General features: G+C 43.4%; 1 protein-coding gene across 1 annotated transcript; it reads right to left on the bottom strand.

Moving 5' to 3' along the window:
- Positions 1-13,924: 13,924 nt before the first annotated feature.
- LOC139572833 (zinc finger protein 189-like) lies at positions 13,925-22,705 on the bottom strand. Its single transcript, XM_071395631.1, has 2 exons — positions 22,433-22,705; positions 13,925-15,824 (listed from the first exon to the last, which is right to left on the bottom strand). Exons 1-2 carry the CDS (start codon positions 22,623-22,625, stop codon positions 14,785-14,787), a joined length of 1,233 nt encoding a protein of 410 aa, XP_071251732.1. The 5' UTR covers positions 22,626-22,705; the 3' UTR covers positions 13,925-14,784.
- Positions 22,706-23,969: the final 1,264 nt, after the last annotated feature.

The following is a 23,969-nucleotide window of genomic DNA, read 5'->3' as shown; positions in this document are numbered from 1 at the left end:
AAGAATGCTTATAGGTCGGTCATTTTCATACCAGTGGAAGAATGCTTATAGGTCGGTCATTTTCCACCAGTGGAAGAATGCTTATAGGTCGGTCATTTTCCACCAGTGGAAGAATGCTTATAGGTCGGTCATTTTCCACCAGTGGAAGAATGCTTATAGGTCGGCCATTTTCCACCACTGGAAGAATGCTTATAGGTCGGTCATTTTCCACCAGTGGAAGAATGCTTATAGGTCGGTCATTTTCCACCAGTGGAAGAATGCTTATAGGTCGGTCATTTTCATACCACTGGAAGAATGCTTATAGGTCGGCCATTTTCCACCAGTAGAAGAATACTTATAGGTCGGCCATTTTCCACCACTGGAAGAATGCTTATAGGTCGGCCATTTTCCACCAGTGGAAGAATGCTTATAGGTCGGTCATTTTCATACCACTGGAAGAATGCTTATAGGTCGGTCATTTTTCACCAGTGGAAGAATGCTTATAGGTCGGCCATTTTCCACCAGTGGAAGAATGCTTATAGGTCGGTCATTTTCCACCAGTAGAAGAATGCTTATAGGTCGGTCATTTTCCACCAGTGGAAGAATGCTTATAGGTCGGCCATTTTCCACCAGTGGAAGAATGCTTATAGGTCGGCCATTTTCCACCAGTGGAAGAATGCTTATAGGTCGGTCATTTTCATACCACTGGAAGAATGCTTATAGGTCGGTCATTTTCATACCAGTGGAAGAATGCTTATAGGTCGGCCATTTTCCACCAGTGGAAGAATGCTTATAGGTCGGTCATTTTCCACCAGTGGAAGAATGCTTATAGGTCGGTCATTTTCCACCAGTGGAAGAATGCTTATAGGTCGGCCATTTTCCACCACTGGAAGAATGCTTATAGGTCGGTCATTTTCCACCAGTGGAAGAATGCTTATAGGTCGGTCATTTTCCACCAGTGGAAGAATGCTTATAGGTCGGTCATTTTCATACCACTGGAAGAATGCTTATAGGACGGTCATTTTCATACCACTGGAAGAATGCTTATAGGTCGGTCATTTTCATACCACTGGAAGAATGCTTATAGGTCGGTCATTTTCCACCAGTGGAAGAATACTTATAGGTCGGTCATTTTCCACCAGTGGAAGAATGCTTATAGGTCGGTCATTTTCATACCACTGGAAGAATGCTTATAGGTCGGTCATTTTCATACCAGTGGAAGAATGCTTATAGGTCGGTCATTTTCATACCAGTGGAAGAATGCTTATAGGTCGGTCATTTTCATACCACTGGAAGAATGCTTATAGTTCGGTCATTTTCCACCAGTGGAAGAATGCTCATAGGTCGGCCATTTTCCACCACTGGAAGAATGCTTATAAGTCGGTCATTTTCCACCAGTGGAAGAATGCTTACAGGTCGGTTATTTTCATACCACTGGAAGAATGCTTATAGGACGGTCATTTTCATACCACTGGAAGAATGCTTATAGGACGGTCATTTTCATACCAATGGAAGAATGCTTATAGGCCGGTCATTTTCATACCACTGGAAGAATGCTTATAGGTCGGTCATTTACCACCAGTGGAAGAATACTTATAGGTCGGTCATTTTCCACCAGTGGAAGAATGCTTATAGGTCGGTCATTTTCATACCAGTGGAAGAATGCTTATAGGTCGGTCATTTTCATACCACTGGAAGAATGCTTATAGGTCGGTCATTTTCATACCACTGGAAGAATACTTATAGGTCGGTCATTTTCCACCACTAGAAGAATGCTTATAGGTCGGTCATTTTCCACCAGTGTCGGGTCACCAGATTTTAAAACAGGCATCACTGCAGCAGACTTCCAAGCATTGGGGAAGAACCTCTATTTGATGGACAGATGAACTAGATGTACCATGGGGTCAATCAGAGAATATTTGTGTCTCTTCAGGAATACAGTGTCTAGACCACTTCTAATAATACTGTCCACTGCTGACGCTGAGATTTCATGAATTCTGAATATTATTATTATCCAAGGGAGTGAGAACTGTGGTCTTGGTTGAAAATCTTTGAGTCAGTTTCCTGACAGAGTCAACAACAACAAAACAATGTTAAAGGTGGTGGAAATGAAATGGGATTCTTGAATCCTGAACCTTTAATTCAGGATGTTTTCAGCTCCTCTCCCTGTTAGTTTGTTCAGGTTTTCCCAAATCACTTTGCCATTTCCTTTTGCTTCATTGATCACTCTAAGAAAGGTTTTTATATATTCCTTTCCACCTTATTTCTCAGTGATGTAAATATACATCTGATCACCAGAAAGAGGGGAGGGGTCAGTGATGTAAATATACATCTGATCACCAGAAAGAGGGGAGGGGTCAGTGATGTAAATATACATCTGATCACCAGAAAGAGGGGAGGGGTCAGTGATGTAAATATACATCTGATCACCAGAAAGAGGGGAGGGGTCAGTGATGTAAATATACATCTGATCACCAGAAAGAGGGGAGGGGTCAGTGATGTAAATATACATCTGATCACCAGAAAGAGGGGAGGGGTCAGTGATGTAAATATACATCTGATCACCAGAAAGAGGGGAGGGGTCAGTGATGTAAATATACATCTGATCACCAGAAAGAGGGGAGGGGTCAGTCACACTGCACGGCTGTATTGTAATGACAATACAAAATAGTGTAATTAATTATGAACAAATGTGAAAAGAAGGGAGATTTAAATGAGAGTTGATACACATGCAGAGAGCCTACTCTATATTTGTAGTAGTTCAGTGGTAGGGCAACAGCAGTGATGGCTGTAGCGTGCCAACTGTGGTGGGATAGCTGTGCCCTCGTGTGGCCAGACCAGTAACCTACAGATATCACACATGGTCTCTCTCCAGTGATCAATGATCCTGCTGTTATCAACGCTGGATAACCCTGTGACGGGGGATGGAACCCTGTGACGGGGAATAGAACCCTGCGATGGGAAATGGAACGCTGCGATTGGGAATGGAACCCTGTGATGAGGAATGGAACCCTGCGATGGGAATGGAACCCTGCGATGGGAATGGAACCCTTCGACAGGGAATGGAACCCTGTCATGGGGAATGGAACCCTGCGATGGGAATGGAACCCTGTCATGGGGAATGGAACCCTGTCATGGGGAATGGAACCCTTTGATGGGAATGGAACCCTGTGATGGGAATGGAACCCTGCAATGGGAATGGAACCCTTCGACAGGGAATGGAACCCTTCGACAGGGAATGGAACCCTGTCATGGGGATTGGAACCCTGTCATGGGGAATGGAACCCTTTGATGGGAATGGAACCCTGTGCTGGGGAATGGAAGCCTGTCATGGGGAATGGAAGCCTTTGATGGGAAGGGAAGCCTTTGATGGGAAGGGAACCCTTTGACGGGAATGGAACCCTTTGATGGGAATGGAACCCTTTGATGGGAATGGAACCCTTTGATGGGAATGGAACCCTTTGATGGGAATGGAACCCTTTGATGGGAAAAGGAACCCTACGATGGGGAATGGAACCCTGCGATGGGAATGGAACCCTTCGACAGGGAATGGAACCCTTCGACGGGGAATGGAACCCTGTCATGGGGAATGGAACACTGTCATGGGGAATGGAACCCTGTGATGGGGAATGGAACCCTGTGATGGGGAATGGAACCCTGGCATGGGGAATGGAAGCCTGTCATGGGGAATGGAACCCTTTGATTGGAATGGAACCCTGTGCTGGGGAATGGAACCCTTTGATTGGAATGGAACCCTTTGATGGGAATGGAACCCTGTCATGGGGAATGGAAGCCTGTCATGGGGAATGGAAGCCTTTGATGGGAATGGAACCCTTTGATGGGGAATGGAACCCTTTGATGGGAAAGGGAACCCTGCGATGGGAATGGAACCCTGCGATGGGAACAGGAACCCTGCGATGGGGAATGGAACCCTGTGATGGGGAATGGAATCCTTTGATGGGGAATGGAACTCTGCGATGGGAAAGGGAACCCTGCGATGGGAAAGGGAACCCTGCGATGGGGAATGGAACCCTTTGATGGGAATGGAACGCTGTGATGGGGAATAGAACCCTTTGATGGGAAATGGAACCCTGCGATGGGAAATGGAACCCTGCGATGGGGAACGGAACCCTGCGATGGGGAATGGAACCCTGCGATGGGGAACGGAACCCTGCGATGGGGAACGGAACCCTGCGATAGAGAACGGAACCCTGCGATTGGGAATGGAACACTGTGATGGGGAATGGAACCCTGCCATTTGGAATGGAATATTACAACTGAAGCACATGAGTGTTCTATTGAAGGAGAAGAGCTCTGAGTACCTGTACCACAGCCTTCATGAATAACCCCCTGGAGTTGATTGACAAAAGGAAGTATGAAAGTAGTTTCGTGCCTACTCAAAGAAAGGGCTTAACTATGTGTAAGTATATACAGTTGACATCAGAAGTTTACAGACTCTTAGGTTGGAGTCATTAAAACTCGTTTTTCAACCACTCCACAAATTTCTTGTTAACAAACTGTAGTTTTGGCAAGTCGGTTAGGATATCTACTTTGTGCATATCACAAGTAATTTAAGATTATTTCACTTATAATTCACTGTATCACAATTCCAGTGGGTCAGAAGTTTACATACACTAAGTTGACTGTGCCTTTAAACAGCTTGGAAGATTTCAGAAAATGATGTCATGGCTTTAGAAGCTTCTGATAGGCTAATTGACATAATTTGAGTCAATTGGAGGTGTACCTGTGGATGTATTTCACGGCCTACCTTCCAACTCATCTGCAGGAAGGAAAATTATGTGGATATAATGAAGCAACATCTCAAGACATCAGTCAGGAAGTTAAAGCTTGGTCGCAAACGGGTCTTCCAAATGGACAATGAGCCCAAGCATACTTCCAATGTTGTGGCAAAAAGGCTTCAGGACAACAAAGTCAAGGTATTGGAGTGGCCATCACAAAGCACTGACCTCAATCCTATAGAAAAGTTGTGGGCAGAACTTGTTATGTTAATGTTAATTAATTAATTAGCCTAATTATAAAATTAATTAAATAGATTTGTTTCTTCATCAATCTACACACAATACCCCATAATGACAAAGCAAAAACGGGTTTTTAGAAAATTTTGCAAATGTATAAAATAAAATCAAACGTAAATATTACATTTACGTAAGTATTCAGACCCTTTACTCAGTACTTTGTTGAAACATCTTTGGCAGCGATTACAATCTCGAGTCTTCTTGGGTATGACGCTACAAGCTTGTCACACCTGTATTTGGAAAGTTTCTCCCATTCTTCTCTGCAGATCCTCTCAAGATCTGTCAGGTTGGATGGGGAGCGTCACTGCACAGCTATTTTCAGGTCTCTCCAAAGATGTTCGATCGGGCTCAAGTCCGGGCTCTGGCTGGGCCACTCAAGGACATTCAGAAACTTGTCCCGAAGCCACTCCTGTGTTATCTTGGATGTGTGCTTAGGGTCATTGTCCTGTTGGAAGATGGAGCTTCACCCCAGTCTGAGGTCCTGAGCGCTCCGGAGCAGGCGATCTGGAGTACAGGATGATTATACTGGTACATTATACTGGTAAAGTATTCTACATTACACTACATTATACTAGTACAGTATACTACATTATACTGGTACAGTATTCTACATTACACTACATTATACTAGTACAGTATACTACATTATACTGGTACAGTATACTACATTACATTACATTAGTTGTACAGTATACTATATTATACTGGTACAGTATTCTACATTACATTACATTATACTGGTACAGTATACTACATTATACTGGTACAGTATACTACATTATACTGGTACAGTATACTACATTACACTACATTATACTGGTACAGTATTCTACATTACATTACATTATACTGGTACAGTATACTACATTATACTGGTACAGTATACTACATTATACTGGTACAGTATACTACATTACACTACATTATACTGGTACAGTATTCTACATTACATTACATTACACACTATACCATCTACTGCATCTTGCCTATGCCGTTCTGTACTATCACTCATTCATATATCTTTATGTACATATTCTTTATCCCTTTACACTTGTGTGTATAAGGTAGTAGTTGTGGAATTGTTAGGTTAGATTACTTGTTGGTTATTACTGCATTGTCGGAACTAGAAGCACAAGCATTTCACTACACTCGCATTAACATCTGCTAACCATGTGTATGTGACAAATAACATTTGATTTGATTTGATTAGTTGTACAGTATACTACATTATACTGGAACAGTATACTACATTAGACTACATTACAATTGTACAGTATAAAACATTACATTACAGTGGTACAGTATACTACATTATACCACAATATACTGGTACATTATACTACATTACAAAACATTATACTGGTACAGTATACTACATTACACAATGCTATACTGGTACAGTATACTACATTACAATACATTAAACTGGCACAGTATACTACATTACACAATGCTATACTGGTACAGTATACCACATGATGCTGCAATATACTAGTACAGTACACTACATTATATTGGTACACTACACTACATTAAACTACATTATAATGTCAAAGTACACAACATTATACTGGTACAGTATACCACATGATGCTGCAATATACTAGTACAGTACACTACAGTATATTGGTACACTACACTACATTAAACTACATTATAATGGTACATTAAACTACATTATAATGGTACAGTATACTACATTACACTGGCACAGAATACTACATAAACTGGTACAGTATACTACATTATACTGGTACAGAATACTACATAAACTGGTACAGTATACTACATTATACTGGTACAGTATACAACATTACACTACATTATACTGGTGCAGTATACTACATTACACTGGTACAGTATACTACATTACACTACATTATACTGGTGCAGTATACTACATTACACTGGTACAGTATACTACATTACATTACATTATACTGGTACAGTATACTACATTATACTACATTATACTGGTACAGTATACTACATTATACTGGTGCAGTATACTACATTATACTGGTACAGTATACTACATTATACTACATTATACTGGTACAGTATACTACATTATACTGGAACAGTATACAACATTATACTGGTACAGTATACTACATTATACTACATTATACTGGTACAGTATACTACATTATACTGGTACAGTATACTACATTATACTGGTGCAGTATACTACATTATACTGGTGCAGTATACTACATTACACTACATTATACTTGTACAGTATACTACATTATACTGGTACAGTATACTACATTATACTACATTATACTGGTACAGTATACTACATTATACTGGAACAGTATACAACATTATACTGGTACATTACACTACATTATACTGGTACAGTATACTACATTATACTGGTGCAGTATACTACATTACACTACATTATACTGGTACAGTATACTACATTATACTGGTACATTACACTACATTATACTACATTATACTGGTACAGTATACTACATTATACTGGTACAGTATACTACATTATACTACATTATACTGGTACAGTATACCACATTATACTGGTACAGTATACTACATTATACTACATTATACTGGTACAGTATACTACATTATACTACATTATACTGGTACAGTATACTACATTATACTACATTATACTGGTACAGTATACTACATTATACTGGTACATTATACTACATTACACTACATTATACTGGTACAGTATACTACATTATACTGGTACAGTATACTACAGTATACTACATTATACTGGTACAGTATACTACAGTATACTACATTATACTGGTACAGTATACTACATTATACTGGTACATTATACTACATTACACTACATTATACTGGTACAGTATACTACATTATACTGGTACAGTATACTACATTATACTACATTATACTGGTACAGTATACTACATTATACTGGTACAGTATACTACAGTATACTACATTATACTGGTACAGTATACTACAGTATACTACATTATACTGGTACAGTATACAACATTACACTACATTATACTGGTGCAGTATACTACATTACACTACATTATACTGGTACAGTATACTACATTATACTTCATTATACTGAGGTACTACCTTAACATAGTTGATTACTACTATTTGCAAGATAAGTTTTCTTAGAGGGGGTAACAGATTGTATATTTAGTAGTTTTAGTGGATGGGTAACAGAATGGGTAACAGAATGTATATTTACTGGAGGGGGTAACAGAATGTATATTTACTGGAGGGGGTAACAGAATGTATATTTACTGGAGGGGGCAACAGAATGTATATTTAGTGGAGGGAGCAACAGAATGTATATTTACTGGAGGGGGTAACAGAATGTATATTTACTGGAGGGGGCAACAGAATGTATATTTAGTGGAGGGGGCAACAGAATGTATATTTACTGGAGTTGGTAACAGAATGTATATTTACTGGAGGGGGTAACAGAATGTATATTTAGTGGAGGGGGCAACAGAATGTATATTTAGTGGAGGGGGCAACAGAATGTATATTTAGTATATTTACTGGAGGGGGTAACAGAATGTATATTTACTGGAGGGGGCAACAGAATGTATATTTAGTGGAGGGGGCAACAGGCCAAGACATTAACATTACCCTGGTCTGGTGGAGGTGGGGAGGGGGGGGGGGTAACAGGCCAAGACATTAACATTACCCTGGTCTGGTGGGGGTGGGGAGGGGGTAACAGGCCAAGACATTAACATTACCCTGGCCTGGTGGGGGTGGGGAGGGGGGGGGGGGTAACAGGCCAAGACATTAACATTACCCTGGCCTGGTGGAGGTGGCGAGGGGGGGTAAGGGGGCGTTGGGAACAAAGGGCAGACAAACTGGTGATGAATAATGCCTGAATCATTTCTGGGAAGTCCTGCTCCTCACACGATGTGTCAGATGGCATGTGCCCATCTCTCTGCTCAGCCCTTGGAGATGTCCCTGCTAAATGTATGTGCATATCTTTTCATAGTAAGTCCTATTAGAATTTCATCCCCATCCAGGCAGGGAACATGAAAGGAGAGAGCATCAATGCTGCAGCCTGATCAACCCCTCAGAGGCCTGGGGGTCCCGGGGACACAGTAATGAGGAGAGCTTGGTGGAGTACTACTAGTCCAGTACTACTAGGGGGTCCCGGGGACACAGTAATGAGGACAGCTTGGTGGAGTACTACTAGTCCAGTACTACTAGGGGGTCCCGGGGACACAGTAATGAGGAGAGCTTGGTGGAGTACTACTAGTCCAGTACTACTAGGGGGTCCCGGGGACACAGTAATGAGGAGAGCTTGGTGGAGTACTACTAGTCCAGTACTACTAGGGGGTCCCGGGGACACAGTAATGAGGAGAGCTTGGTGGAGTACTACTAGTCCACTACTACTAGGGGGTCCCGGGGACACAGTAATGAGGACAGCTTGGTGGAGTACTACTAGTCCAGTACTACTAGGGGGTCCCGGGGACACAGTAATGAGGACAGCTTGGTGGAGTACTACTAGTCCACTACTACTAGCTAGTACTCTTTAATATTCTCTCTACTCATCTAGCTGCTACAGTAGTCCAGTACTACTAGTCCACTACTACTAGCTAGTACTCTCTACCACAGAGTCCTCTCTACCACAGAGACCTCTCTACCACAGAGTCCTCTCTACCACAGAGTCCTCTCTACCACAGAGACCTCTCAACAACAGAGTCCTCTCTACCACAGAGTCCTCTCTACCACAGAGTCCTCTCTACCACAGAGACCTCTCTACCACAGTCCTCTCTACCACAGAGTCCTCTCTACCACAGAGTCCTCTCTACCACAGAGTCTTCTCTACCACAGAGTCCTCTCTACCACAGAGACCTCTCTACCACAAAGACCTCTCTATCACAGAGACCTCTCTACCACAGAGTCCTCTCTACCACAGAGTCTTCTCTACCACAGAGACCTCTCTACCACAGAGACCTCTCTACCACAGAGACCTATCAATGGCCTTCTCTACCACAGACTTCTCTTTACCACAGAGACCTCTCTCAACACTTCACCTCTGTCAAACACTATCACAGACTGATTGGCTTAATGACTGTCCTCTGCAATAACACTGATAATGGGATTTCTTACCACTCGAGGGTGTAGTGATGCTGTTGATGGACAGACAATACCATAAACCTACCACTAGAGGGTGTAATGATGCTGTTGAACAGACACTACCATAAACCTACCACTAGAGGGTGTAATGATGCTGTTGATGGACAGACAATACCATAAACCTACCACTAGAGGGTGTAATGATGCTGATGTTGAACAGACACTACCATAAACCTACCACTAGAGGGTGTAATGATGCTGTTGATGAACACACTACCATAAACCCACCACTAGAGGGTGTAATGATGCTGTTGAACAGACACTACCATAAACCTACCACTAGAGGGTGTAATGATGCTGTTGATGAACACACTACCATAAACCTACCACTAGAGGGTGTAATGATGCTGTTGGACAGACACTACCATAAACATACCACTAGAGGGTGTAATGATGCTGTTGGACAGACACTACCATAAACCTACCACTAGAGGGTGTAATGATGCTGTTGAACACACTACCATAAACCTACCACTAGAGGGAGTAATGATGCTGTTGAACAGACACTACCATAAACCTACCACTAGAGGGTGTAATGATGCTGTTGAACAGACACTACCATAAACCCACCACTAGAGGGTGTAATGATGCTGTTGAACAGACACTACCATAAACCTACCACTAGAGGGTGTAATGATGCTGTTGAACACACTACCATAAACCTACCACTAGAGGGAGTAATGATGCTGTTGAACAGACACTACCATAAACCTACCACTAGAGGGTGTAATGATGCTGTTGATGGACAGACACTACCATAAACCTACCACTAGAGGGTGTAATGATGCTGATGTTGAACAGACACTACCATAAACCTACCACTAGAGGGTGTAATGATGCTGTTGATGGACAGACACTACCATAAACCTACCACTAGAGGGTGTAGTGATGCTGATGTTGAACAGACACTACCATAAACCTACCACTAGAGGGTGTAATGATGCTGTTGATGAACACACTACCATAAACCCACCACTAGAGGGTGTAATGATGCTGTTGAACAGACACTACCATAAACCTACCACTAGAGGGTGTAATGATGCTGTTGATGAACACACTACCATAAACCTACCACTAGAGGGTGTAATGATGCTGTTGATGGACAGACACTACCATAAACCTACCACTAGAGGGTGTAATGATGCTGTTGATGAACACACTACCATAAACCCACCACTAGAGGGTGTAATGATGCTGTTGAACAGACACTACCATAAACCTACCACTAGAGGGGGTAATGATGCTGTTGATGAACACACTGCCATAAACCCACCACTAGAGGGTGTAGTGATGCTGTTGAACAGACACTACCATAAACCTACCACTAGAGGGTGTAATGATGCTGTTGATGAACACACTACCATAAACCCACCACTAGAGGGTGTAGTGATGCTGTTGAACAGACACTACCATAAACCTACCACTAGAGGGTGTAATGATGCTGTTGAACAGACACTACCATAAACCTACCACTAGAGGGAGTAATGATGCTGTTGAACAGACACTACCATAAACCTACCACTAGAGGGTGTAATGATGCTGTTGATGGACAGACACTACCATAAACCTACCACTAGAGGGTGTAATGATGCTGTTGATGAACACACTACCATAAACCTACCACTAGAGGGAGTAATGATGCTGTTGAACAGACACTACCATAAACCTACCACTAGAGGGTGTAATGATGCTGTTGATGGACAGACACTACCATAAACCTACCACTAGAGGGTGTAATGATGCTGTTGATGAACACACTACCATAAACCTACCACTAGAGGGAGTAATGATGCTGTTGAACAGACACTACCATAAACCTACCACTAGAGGGTGTAATGATGCTGTTGATGAACACACTACCATAAACCTACCACTAGAGGGTGTAATGATGCTGTTGATGGACAGACACTACCATAAACCTACCACTAGAGGGTGTAATGATGCTGTTGATGAACACACTACCATAAACCCACCACTAGAGGGTGTAATGATGCTGTTGAACAGACACTACCATAAACCCACCACTAGAGGGTGTAATGATGCTGTTGATGAACACACTACCATAAACCCACCACTAGAGGGTGTAGTGATGCTGTTGAACAGACACTACCATAAACCTACCACTAGAGGGTGTAATGATGCTGTTGATGAACACACTACCATAAACCCACCACTAGAGGGTGTAGTGATGCTGTTGAACAGACACTACCATAAACCTACCACTAGAGGGTGTAATGATGCTGTTGAACAGACACTACCATAAACCTACCACTAGAGGGAGTAATGATGCTGTTGAACAGACACTACCATAAACCTACCACTAGAGGGTGTAATGATGCTGTTGATGGACAGACACTACCATAAACCTACCACTAGAGGGTGTAATGATGCTGTTGATGAACACACTACCATAAACCTACCACTAGAGGGAGTAATGATGCTGTTGAACAGACACTACCATAAACCTACCACTAGAGGGTGTAATGATGCTGTTGATGGACAGACACTACCATAAACCTACCACTAGAGGGTGTAATGATGCTGTTGATGAACACACTACCATAAACCTACCACTAGAGGGAGTAATGATGCTGTTGAACAGACACTACCATAAACCTACCACTAGAGGGTGTAATGATGCTGTTGATGAACACACTACCATAAACCTACCACTAGAGGGGGTAATGATCCTGTTGATGAACAGACACTACCATAAACCTACCACTAGAGGGGGTAATGATCCTGTTGATGAACACACTACCATAAACCTACCACTAGAGGGTGTAATGATGCTGTTGATGAACACACTACCATAAACCCACCACTAGAGGGTGTAGTGATGCTGTTGATGGACAGACACTACCATAAACCTACCACTAGAGGGTGTAGTGATGCTGTTGATGGACAGACACTACCATAAACCCACCACTAGAGGGTGTAGTGATGCTGTTGAACAGACACTACCATAAACCTACCACTAGAGGGTGTAATGATGCTGTTGATGAACACACTACCATAAACCTACCACTAGAGGGTGTAATGATGCTGATGAACAGACACTACCATAAACCCACCACTAGAGGGTGTAGTGATGCTGTTGAACAGACACTACCATAAACCTACCACTAGAGGGTGTAATGATGCTGTTGATGAACACACTACCATAAACCCACCACTAGAGGGTGTAGTGATGCTGTTGATGAACACACTACCATAAAGTGTGGGGGTTTGGGGTGGGACTAGTGTGGGGGTTTGGGGTGGGCTTAATGTGGGCGTTTGGGGTGGGCTTAATGTGGGGGTTTGGGGTGGGCTTAGTGTGGGGGTTTGGGGTGGGCTTAGTGTGGGGGTTTGGGGTGGGCTTAATGTGGGGGTTTGGGGTGGGCTTAATGTGGGGGTTTGGGGTGGGCTTAATGTGGGGGTTTGGGGTGGGCTTAATGTGGGGGTTTGGGGTGGGCTTGGTGTGGGGGTTTGGGGTGGGCTTAGTGTGGGGGTTTGGGGTGGGCCTAGTGTGGGGGTTTGGGGTGGGCTTAGTAGGGGTTTGGGGTGGGACTGTGGGGGCCTTTGGGGTGGGCCTAGTGTGGGGGTTTGGGGTGGGCCTAGTGTGGGGGTTTGGGGTGGGCCTAGTTTGGGGTTTTGACCATTTGTTTGGATTCCTCACATCTTTGTCATTGTTAAGAGGTCTGGTCCAAAGTGGATGTTGTTACTCCCAACTTCCCCAATGTACCACAACGTAGAGAAACATCCCCAAAGCAACATTAAGCAGATTACACTATTTAAACAACATATTTTATTCTCAAGTTAAAGTAAAATAGGCAGAATAGTTAGATCCCCAATCATTGTAGATTAGGTTAGCAACATTAAGCAGATGTGACAATACAGATGACAGTATATGAACAAGATGTTTAACTCTCAATAACAGATGACAGTACATGAACAAAATCTATAGAATTGCAGGATATTAGCTTGAAAACTGGTCATTTCTATCTGTGATGCCTTTAAAATGTTCCTTCCTAGGGACTTGGTTTGTCCGGCAATGCACTGCCAAAGTCACAGTAAAACTCCTTGTATGCTATTTCTGATCTCCCTCTAGTTGTGTTCTGATGAGGATGTCCCTGATGAATTTACTCACATAAAAAGGGTCCCAGGCCCCAAACAGTCTGAGAACCCCTGTTCTACCTAATGATCAGGGACTTCTGTTGCTCAGAAGATACGCTCTACTACCTTCTCTGTTAAATCTGAAGTCCAGCAGTTCAGTCAAGTCTTATTCACCAAGAAGTCTCCTCTTACAGGTGGAAGCTAGTGTCTCTCTCCTCTGTGTCTTACATCAGGGCTCGTGTAACGGATGTGAAATGGCTAGCTAGTTAGCGGGTACGCGCTAATAGCGTTTCAATCGGTTACGTCACTTGCTCTGAGACTTGAAGTAGGGTTTCCCCTTGCTCTGCAAGGGCCGCGGCTTTTGTGGAGCGATGGGTAACGACGCTTCGTGGGCGACCGTTGTTGATGTGTGCAGTGTCCCTGGGTCGAGGTCGGGGCGAGGGGACGTACTAAAGTTATACTGTTACACTCGTCATGTCATCTCTGTCTCTCTGTGTACTCTACTGTGTGTTTCAAGGCCTGCATGTTTTTATAGCTGTTGCTCATGACAGAAGAACATTTCTCCCTGCATGTGAACAGCGATCTGATGTCTCCTCAGCCTGACCATGGTGATGAATCCTTTCTGACAGTCAGGACAGTGGTAAGGTCTCTCCCCTGTGTGTATCATCATATGCTGTGTCAGGTTGCAGCTCACACTAAACCCTTTACCGCAGACGGTACAGTGGTAGGGCTTCTCCCCCGTGTGGCTCCTCATGTGTGTCTGGAGATGACCCAGGACAGAGAAACACCTTCCGCACTCAGTACAGCGGTGGGGTTTATACCCCGTGTGGATCCTCATGTGATTGGTTAGATTGGTTGCTCCTGCGAACCCTCTGCAGCAGACAGTACACTGGTAAGGCTTCTCCCCTGTGTGGCTCCTCATGTGTAACCTCAGAGCATTACTCTTAGTGAAACATTTACTGCAGAACTGACAAGTAAACTGAGCATCGATGTGAGCTTGCACGTGATCTTTTATAGCCTCTAACTCAACCTGTTTTCCACACACCCCACAGACACGTTCTCTCATCTTGGTGTGCATTGTCACATGTTTAAAGAAATAGCTTTTCATGAGAAACGTCTTCCCGCACACCTTACAGCGACTCTTAGAGGGAGAACTAGGACGGATCGACTTCACTGCAGAGACGGGATGAGAAGCACTAGGTGTCTCTAATAGTTGGTCTTCTCTAGTTTCTCTTTTCAACAGTTCATACGAGGTGCTGGTACTCTGTGTCTGGTAGAGATGTGAGGGCTGAGGTGGGTCCTGATTACAGTCACTCTGCAGACAAGCAGAAGTGAATATGAACTCTGTGGTGTCAGACTCCTGACCTTCCCCCAGACTGGTCCAGAGTTCCTGCTGTTCCTCTTTAATGTGGACATGCTGTGGATCCTCCAGGCCCAGACTGTGGATCCTCCTGGCCCAGACTGTGGATCCTCCTGGCCCAGACTGTGGACCCTCCTGGCCCAGACTGCGGATCCACTCCTGCTGCTCAGAGGGAACCTGTTCTTCACAGGCTGGGAGCTGCTGGGTGTCTGAAAGGAAAAAAGCACATGAGACAGAGACCAGAACATACACTAGGCCAGGTATTCCCAAACGGAGGTACGCCAAATAAATATGTGATTCACATTTTCAAACAGTCCATTTTTATTTTCCAATGGGGCTATACATTTGGTAGAGTTTTTTCCCCCCCTCGCCTGAGTCCCCTCGTTTCACCGCCAAAAATAAAACTAAACCATCTAGTGTTCAGCGAAATAACAACACAATGTCAAATACAGGTAGCCTCGTCAAATAATGAACATCCAATCACATTAACCGTTACTCTCTCGCGGGAATTCCACTAACGGTCCGTTCTGGACACTACAGTGAAAATGGTTAACTTGGTTAAAGCAAGGCCCCTGAACTCTGGTGTATTTCCTGCACTATGCAATGATATGGGCAGCGACCATGTGACGCTTTTACAACATACTGAAATGTGCTGGTTATCAAGGGGCAAAGTATTGACACGTAAAAAAAAAAAAAAGAGAGACGAGCTTAAAGTTTTCTTTACTGACCATCATTTTCACTTGTCTGGCCGCTTGCATGATGACGAGTTTCTCACACGACTGGCCTATCTGGGAGATATTTTTTCTCGCCTGAATGATCTGAATCTAGGATTACAGGGACTATCCGCAACTATATTCAATGTGCGGGACAAAATTGAGGCTATGATTAAGAAGTTGGAGCTCTTCTCTGTCTGCATTAACAAGGACAACACACAGGTCTTTCCATCATTGTATGATTTTGTGTGCAAATTAACTCAAGCTAACGGACAATGTCAAATGTGATATATCGAAGCACCTGAGTTGGGTGCGCAATTACGCAGGTACTTTCCCGAAACAGATGACACAAACTGGATTCGTTATCCCTTTCATGCCCTGCCTCAAGTCCACTTACCGATATCTGAACAAGAGAGACTCATCGAAATTGCAACAAGAGGTTCTGTGAAAATTGAATTTAAATCAGAAGCCACTGCCAGATTTCTGGATCGGGCTGCGCTCAGAGTATCCTGCCTTGGCAAATCGCGCTGTTAAGACACTGATGCCCATTGCAACCACGTACCTACGTGAGAGTGGATTCTCAGCCCTCACTAGCATGAGAACTAAATACAGACTGTGTGGAAAATGATTTCAGACTGAGACTCTCTCCAACCCAACATTGCAGAGTTATGTGCATCCTTTCAAGCACACCCTTCTCATTAACCTGAGGTGAGTTATTCACCATTTGATGAACAAATAAGGTTTTATATGTAAGATGGTTAAATAAAGAGCAAAATGATTGACTATTATTATTATATTATTTGTGCCCTGGTCCTATAAAGAGCTCTTTGTCACCGGGTTGTGACAAAAACTTAAAAAAACACTCATTCTTCTGTTTAATAAATGTATTGTTTAGTGTGTGTGTGGCAGGCTTACAATGATGGCAGAAAACAACATTTGAGAGTGCGCTGACCCTGGTGCTAGAGGGGGTACACTGACCCTGGTGCTAGAGGGGGGTACGCTGACCCTGGTGCTAGAGGGGGTACAGCTGACCCTGGTGCAAGAGGGGGTACAGCTGACCCTGGTGCTAGAGGGGGTACAGCTGACCCTGGTGCTAGAGGGGGTACAGCTGACCCTGGTGCTAGAGGGGGTACAGCTGACCCTGGTGCTAGAGGGGGTACAGCTGACCCTGGTGCTAGAGGGGGTACAGCTGACCCTGGTGCTAGAGGGGGTACAGCTGACCCTGGTGCAAGAGGGGGTACAGCTGACCCTGGTGCTAGAGGGGGTACAGCTGACCCTGGTGCTAGAGGGGGTACAGCTGACCCTGGTGCTAGAGGGGGTACAGCTGACCCTGGTGCTAGAGGGGGTACAGCTGACCCTGGTGCTAGAGGGGATACGCTGACCCTGGTGCTAGAGGGGGTACAGCTGACCCTGGTGCTAGAGGGGGTACGCTGACCCTGGTGCTAGAGGGGGTACAGCTGACCCTGGTGCTAGAGGGGGTACACAGCTGACCCTGGTGCTAGAGGGGGTACGCTGACCCTGGTGCTAGAGGGGGTACAGCTGACCCTGGTGCTAGAGGGGGTACACAGCTGACCCTGGTGCTAGAGGGGGTACGCTGACCCTGGTGCTAGAGGGGGTACAGCTGACCCTGGTGCTAGAGGGGGTACACAGCTGGAGTGCGCTGACCCTGGTGCTAGAGGGGGTACACAGCTGGAGTGCACTGACCCTGGTGCTAGAGGGGGTACACAGTTGGAGTGCACTGACCCTGGTGCTAGAGGGGGTACACAGCTGGAGGTGGAATGTTTGAAGGGGTACGGGACTATAAACAGGAACCAATGCACTAGGCCAACAATGTACTCTAAAGGAGTGTAGGCCAGCCTACCAGTACTCCTTAAGGGCCAAGGACCTGGTTATTGTCAGAAGTAGACAGGCTCTGGCAGACAAGACAAATACTCCATCCATATGGTTCTGAATACATAGCCCTTTCATATCACATCGAAACCCATTCACAAAGGCAAGATATACACATACTGTACACTGTTTAATCACATCAAAACCCATTCACAAAGATATACCCGTACTGTACACTGTTTAATCACATCAAAACCCATTCACAAAGATATACCCGTACTGTACACTGTTTAATCACATCAAAACCCATTCACAAAGATATACCCGTACTGTACACTGTTTTAACACATCAAAACCCATTCACAAAGGCAAGATATACACCTACTGGTCACTGTTTTAACAGCTTTATCAGTTGCAGCTGGCAGTATTTTTCAATGACATGTTTCTGACAGTGTTCCGTTACATACAGGCACTCAGAGCATGCTAGACAGGTAGTTAGTTCCATTACAGGCATTCAGAGCATGCTAGACAGGTAGTTAGTTCCATTACAGGCATTCAGAGCATGCTAGACAGGTAGTTAGTTCCATTACAGGCATTCAGAGCATGCTAGACAGGTAGTTAGTTCCATTACAGGCATTCTGAGCATGCTAGACAGGTAGTTAGTTCCATTACAGGCATTCAGAGCATGCTAGACAGGTAGTTAGTTCCATTACAGTCATTCTGAGCATGCTAGACAGGTAGTTAGTTCCATTACAGGCATTCAGAGCATGCTAGACAGGTAGTTAGTTCCATTACAGTCATTCTGAGCATGCTAGACAGGTAGTTAGTTCCATTACAGTCATTCTGAGCATGCTAGACAGGTAGTTAGTTCCATTACAGGCATTCTGAGCATACTAGACAGGTAGTTAGTTCCATTACAGGCATTCAGAGCATGCTAGACAGGTAGTTAGTTCCATTACAGGCATTCAGAGCATGCTAGACAGGTAGTTAGTTCCATTACAGTCATTCTGAGCATGCTAGACAGGTAGTTAGTTCCATTACAGTCATTCAGAGCATGCTAGGCAAGTAGTTAGTTCCATTACAGTCATTCAGAGCATGCTAGGCAAGTAGTTAGTTCCATTACAGTCATTCAGAGCATGCTAGACAGGTAGTTAGTTCCATTACAGTCATTCTGAGCATGCTAGACAGGTAGTTAGTTCCATTACAGGCATTCTGAGCATACTAGACAGGTAGTTAGTTCCATTACAGGCATTCAGAGCATACTAGACAGGTAGTTAGTTCCATTACAGTCATTCTGAGCATGCTAGACAGGTAGTTAGTTCCATTACAGTCATTCAGAGCATGCTAGACAGGTAGTTAGTTCCATTACAGTCATTCAGAGCATGCTAGACAGGTAGTTAGTTCCATTACAGTCATTCAGAGCATGCTAGACAGGTAGTTAGTTCCATTACAGTCATTCTGAGCATGCTAGACAGGTAGTTAGTTCCATTACAGTCATTCTGAGCATACTAGACAGGTAGTTAGTTCCATTACAGGCATTCTGAGCATACTAGACAGGTAGTTAGTTCCATTACAGGCATTCAGCGCATACTAGACAGGTAGTTAGTTCCATTACAGGCATTCAGAGCATGCTAGGCAAGTAGTTAGCACAGGTGGTCTCCTCTGTCTAATGTAAACACCAGCTGTAACATGGAGACATGGCGGTGTGGGAACACTTACCTTATAAAAGGTGTGTGGTAATAGAGCTCCACAGTGGAGGTGTCATAATACCCATAAAACCTAGCGGTCAAACATGGGAAATAGTTCCTATCATTTTACTACCATTCATTTTTCCCCCATAGGGGTTTTTAAAACACTTAAAATGAGGGCTGTGTTTGGTATGTTCTTACCCTGGCGTGATGTTTTGATGACCATGTAAATCTCTCTCGGACGAGGTGACTTTTATCAATATATTCAACTCTATTTCCTCTACCTTCTAAAACGCTAATTAGCGTCAAAGTAGACATCATTGAAGACTACAAATCCCTGCTGGTCATCTCTAGCTGACACCTTGGCTAACAGGTATTGTGTCCATTTAAAACTTGCACAAGACAATTCACAGGATTGTCACTTGAAAAGAAATGTAGATAATTTATTCACTACTACATTTAGCCAACATTAGAAGGTTAATGATTGTGGACGACAGGAAAAGGAGGACCGAGCACGCCCCCATTCTCATCGACGGGGCTGTAGTGGAGCAGGTTGAGAGCTCCTTGGTGTCCACATCACCAACAAACTAGAATGGTCCAAACACACCAAGACAGTCGTGAAGAGGGCACGACAGAACCTTTTCCCGCTCAGGAGACTGAAAAGATTTGGCATGGGTCCTGAGATCCTCAAAAGGTTCTACAGCTGCAACATCGAGAGCATCCTGACTGGTTGCATCACTGCCTGGTACGGCAACTGCTCGGCCTCCGACCGCGAGGCACTACAGAGGGTAGCGCGTACGGCCCAGTACATCACTGAGGCTAAGCTGCCTGCCATCCAGGACCTCTACACCAGGGGGTGTCAGAGGAAGGCCCTAAAAATTGGTCAAAGACACCAGCCACTCCAGTCATAGACTGTTCTCTCTACTACCGCATGGCAAGCGGTACCGGAGTGCCAAGTCTAGGACCAAAAGGCTTCTAAACAGTTTTTACCCACAAGCCATAAGACTCCTGAACAGGAAATCAAATGGCTACCCGGACTATTTGCATTGTGTGCCCCCCCAACACCTCTTTTACGCTGCTGCTACTCTCTGTTTATCATATATGTGTAGCGTGGTTCATTCTGCGTTGTGTATTTTTAATTAGGACGCTGCCACAACTGATGGTCTGCTCGTTGAAATCTTTTTATTTGCCCTGCACACGAAGAGACAACACACATGTTACCCTTGGCGCAGTCACAGCTCTCGGGCACCTGCGCGAGCACATGGACACTCACTCAACCACTGTCACAAGTACTCAGAAGTTACAACAGATACCCCAGTCAGTGAGCTCTGTGAAACTTGTTAACATAAATTCCTACACTGTCCACACTATAACAAACTTATGGTTGCAGAACAGTACATTGTATAACCTTATGACGGTTGTATATTAAACAGTTTCGGAGCCAAGGACAACATACCTTGCTAGCCGAGGGTCAGGCAAAAGAGAACAATAAAGGGGTATGGGAATACAGATAACCCGCGATGGGCCAAACCAAAATATACAAAACTTTTACAATCACATGTATGTACAATATTGGTATGAAAAAGTGTTTGTACACCAAATAAAAACATTAGCTATGCAGCTGTAATTAAATAAAAAAATACACTGAATTATTATTATCAAATTATTAACATCCCCTCTTGACCTGGCCTATTTGAATTGGTCCTTGTGTGCAATTTGGTGCGTAATCTAGGGGAACAACATCACACTGCTACATATGCATAGTCACTTTAACTATACATTCATGTACATATTACCTCAATTGGGCCGACCAACCAGTGTCTGTATATAGCCTCACTACTGTTATTTTTCACTGTCATTTTACTGTTGTTTTATTTCTTTACATGCATATTGTTCACCTAAAACATTTTTTGCACTATTGGTTAGAGCCTATAAGTAAGCATTCCACTGTAAGGTCTACTACACCTGTTTTATTCGGGGGACGTGACAAATAAACTGTGATTTAATCAAGAAATTCTTGCCTTTGACCTGGATTAAACAGTCTCGTCCAGATCATCATGGCATTTGTGCTTCTTAATGATAGCCACATTAGCAGCTAATTGGCGTCTCATTTGGTGGGGGGGGGGTAGATACAGGCAAGTCACATTGTCCTAGAGAGATTTACACCGTTATCAAAATGTTACCCCAGGGTAAACCTACACGAAACACAGCCCTTATTTTAACTGTTTCTAAAAATCCACTATGGGAAAACATTGTGGGAAAACTATTATGACTCATACTGTGGTAATCTATTTAACCTTTTGCTTTTTGAAAAGTATTTATTGCTGATATAAAAGATAAGTTCCTCGTTTCCAAAACCGTATCACAAGCTATGCTTGTTGTCGTTCAGACCGAGCAAGAACTCCTACTCTGAGAGGTTTTGTGGATAAGGGCCCTGGTCCACTGCACAAGACGTGGTCAACTGAAGAGACGTCTTGGGTCCTGGACCAGCGCTAGAAGCTAACTAAAACAGCTAAATACTTAGCTAACTCTCAAACTTAGCGACCTACTAACAATGCAAACATACGTAGTAAATCATTCACAAACCTGCTCTAAACAACTTTATTTCTGGTTTAATAGTGATATCAAGCAGCTTCTGTAGGCGGCTGTTCTTCTCTTCCGAGCGGGACATTTCGTCCTGATACTCTGCTATCGTTTTTTCCACGACCCCGAATATCTCTTCGGCAGCAGCTGCTAATCTCTGGTTGAAAAACGACCTTAAGAGTTGTATTCTAGACATTTTAAACTTCGTAGTGAACAGCTAAAGAAAGCTTTCAAACTAGCAGTGTATTCTATACGTTTAGAAAACAGGACGTAGAGTCAACGTCACTTCCGGCTTTGGGCTACAAAATAAAAGCACTCATCGGAAAATTATGTAAAATAGAGACAGTAATGTTAAATTGTAAGCAATGGCTGATATTATTATATAATACGTAATAAAAATAGATTAAATAATTATTTTAACACTAACATTTCAGTATAATTGCCTGTTATTAGCTGTCACACAATACAAGTGGAGTGAATGGCAAGGTGGTCTAAGTATCTAAATCCTGTGACTTTGAGTGGGGAAATGTTTTATAGTAGTAAAGATGGCAGCTACTCTCTGTGCACGGTGGTTGTACTGACATTTAGAGGCTTGCTAGTGTTGATGACATGATGCTCTCTATGTTCTCGGCAGTGTGTTGTGTAGGAGCACCAACCCCAGCAGCAATACCATAGCCAGCATCCCGGAGTCGCCTCTTCACTGTTGACGTTGAGACTGGTGTTTTGCGGGTACTATTTAATGAAGCTGCCAGTTGAGGACTTGTGAAGCGTCTGTTTCTCAAACTAGACACTCTAATGTACTTGTCCTCTTGCTCAGTTGTGCACCGGGGCCTCCCACTCCTCTTTCTATTCTGGTTAGAGACAGTTTGAGCTGTTCTGTGACGGGAGTAGTACACAGCGTTGTACGAGATCTTCAGTTTCTTGGCAATTTCTCTCATGGAATAGCCGTCATTTCTCAGAACAAGAATAGACTGACGAGTTTCAGAAGAAAGTGCTTTGTTTCTGGCCATTTTGAGCCTGTAATCGAAACCACACATACTGATGCTCCAGATACTCAACTAGTCTAAAGAAGGTCAGTTTTATTGCTTCTTTATTCAGAACAACAGTTTTCAGCTGTGCTAACATAATTGCAAAAGGGCTTTCTAATGATCAAGTAGCCTTTTAAAATGATTAACTTGGATTAGCTAACACAACGTGCCATTGGAACACAGGAGTGATGGTTGCTGATAATGGGCTTCTGTACGCCTATGTAGATATTCCATTAAAAATCATCCGTTTCAAGCTACAATAGTCATTTACAACATTAACAATGTCTACACTGCATTTCTGATCAATTTGATGATATTTTAATGGACAAAAAAAATGGACAAAAAAATTCTAAGTGACCCCAAACTTTTGATCGGTAGTATATATATAAAAACACTTGAATGAGTAGGTGTTCTAAAACTTTTGACATTTATATATATATATATACACACTACTTGTCAAAAGTTTCAGAACACCTACTCATTCAAGGGTTTTTCTTTATTTCTACATTGTA

Source organism: Salvelinus alpinus, chromosome 4, assembly GCF_045679555.1.
Source record: "Salvelinus alpinus chromosome 4, SLU_Salpinus.1, whole genome shotgun sequence".
Taxonomy (NCBI): domain Eukaryota; kingdom Metazoa; phylum Chordata; class Actinopteri; order Salmoniformes; family Salmonidae; genus Salvelinus; species Salvelinus alpinus.
Note: the sequence above shows the minus strand (reverse complement) of the source record. Positions and strands in the feature narration are given on the sequence as shown.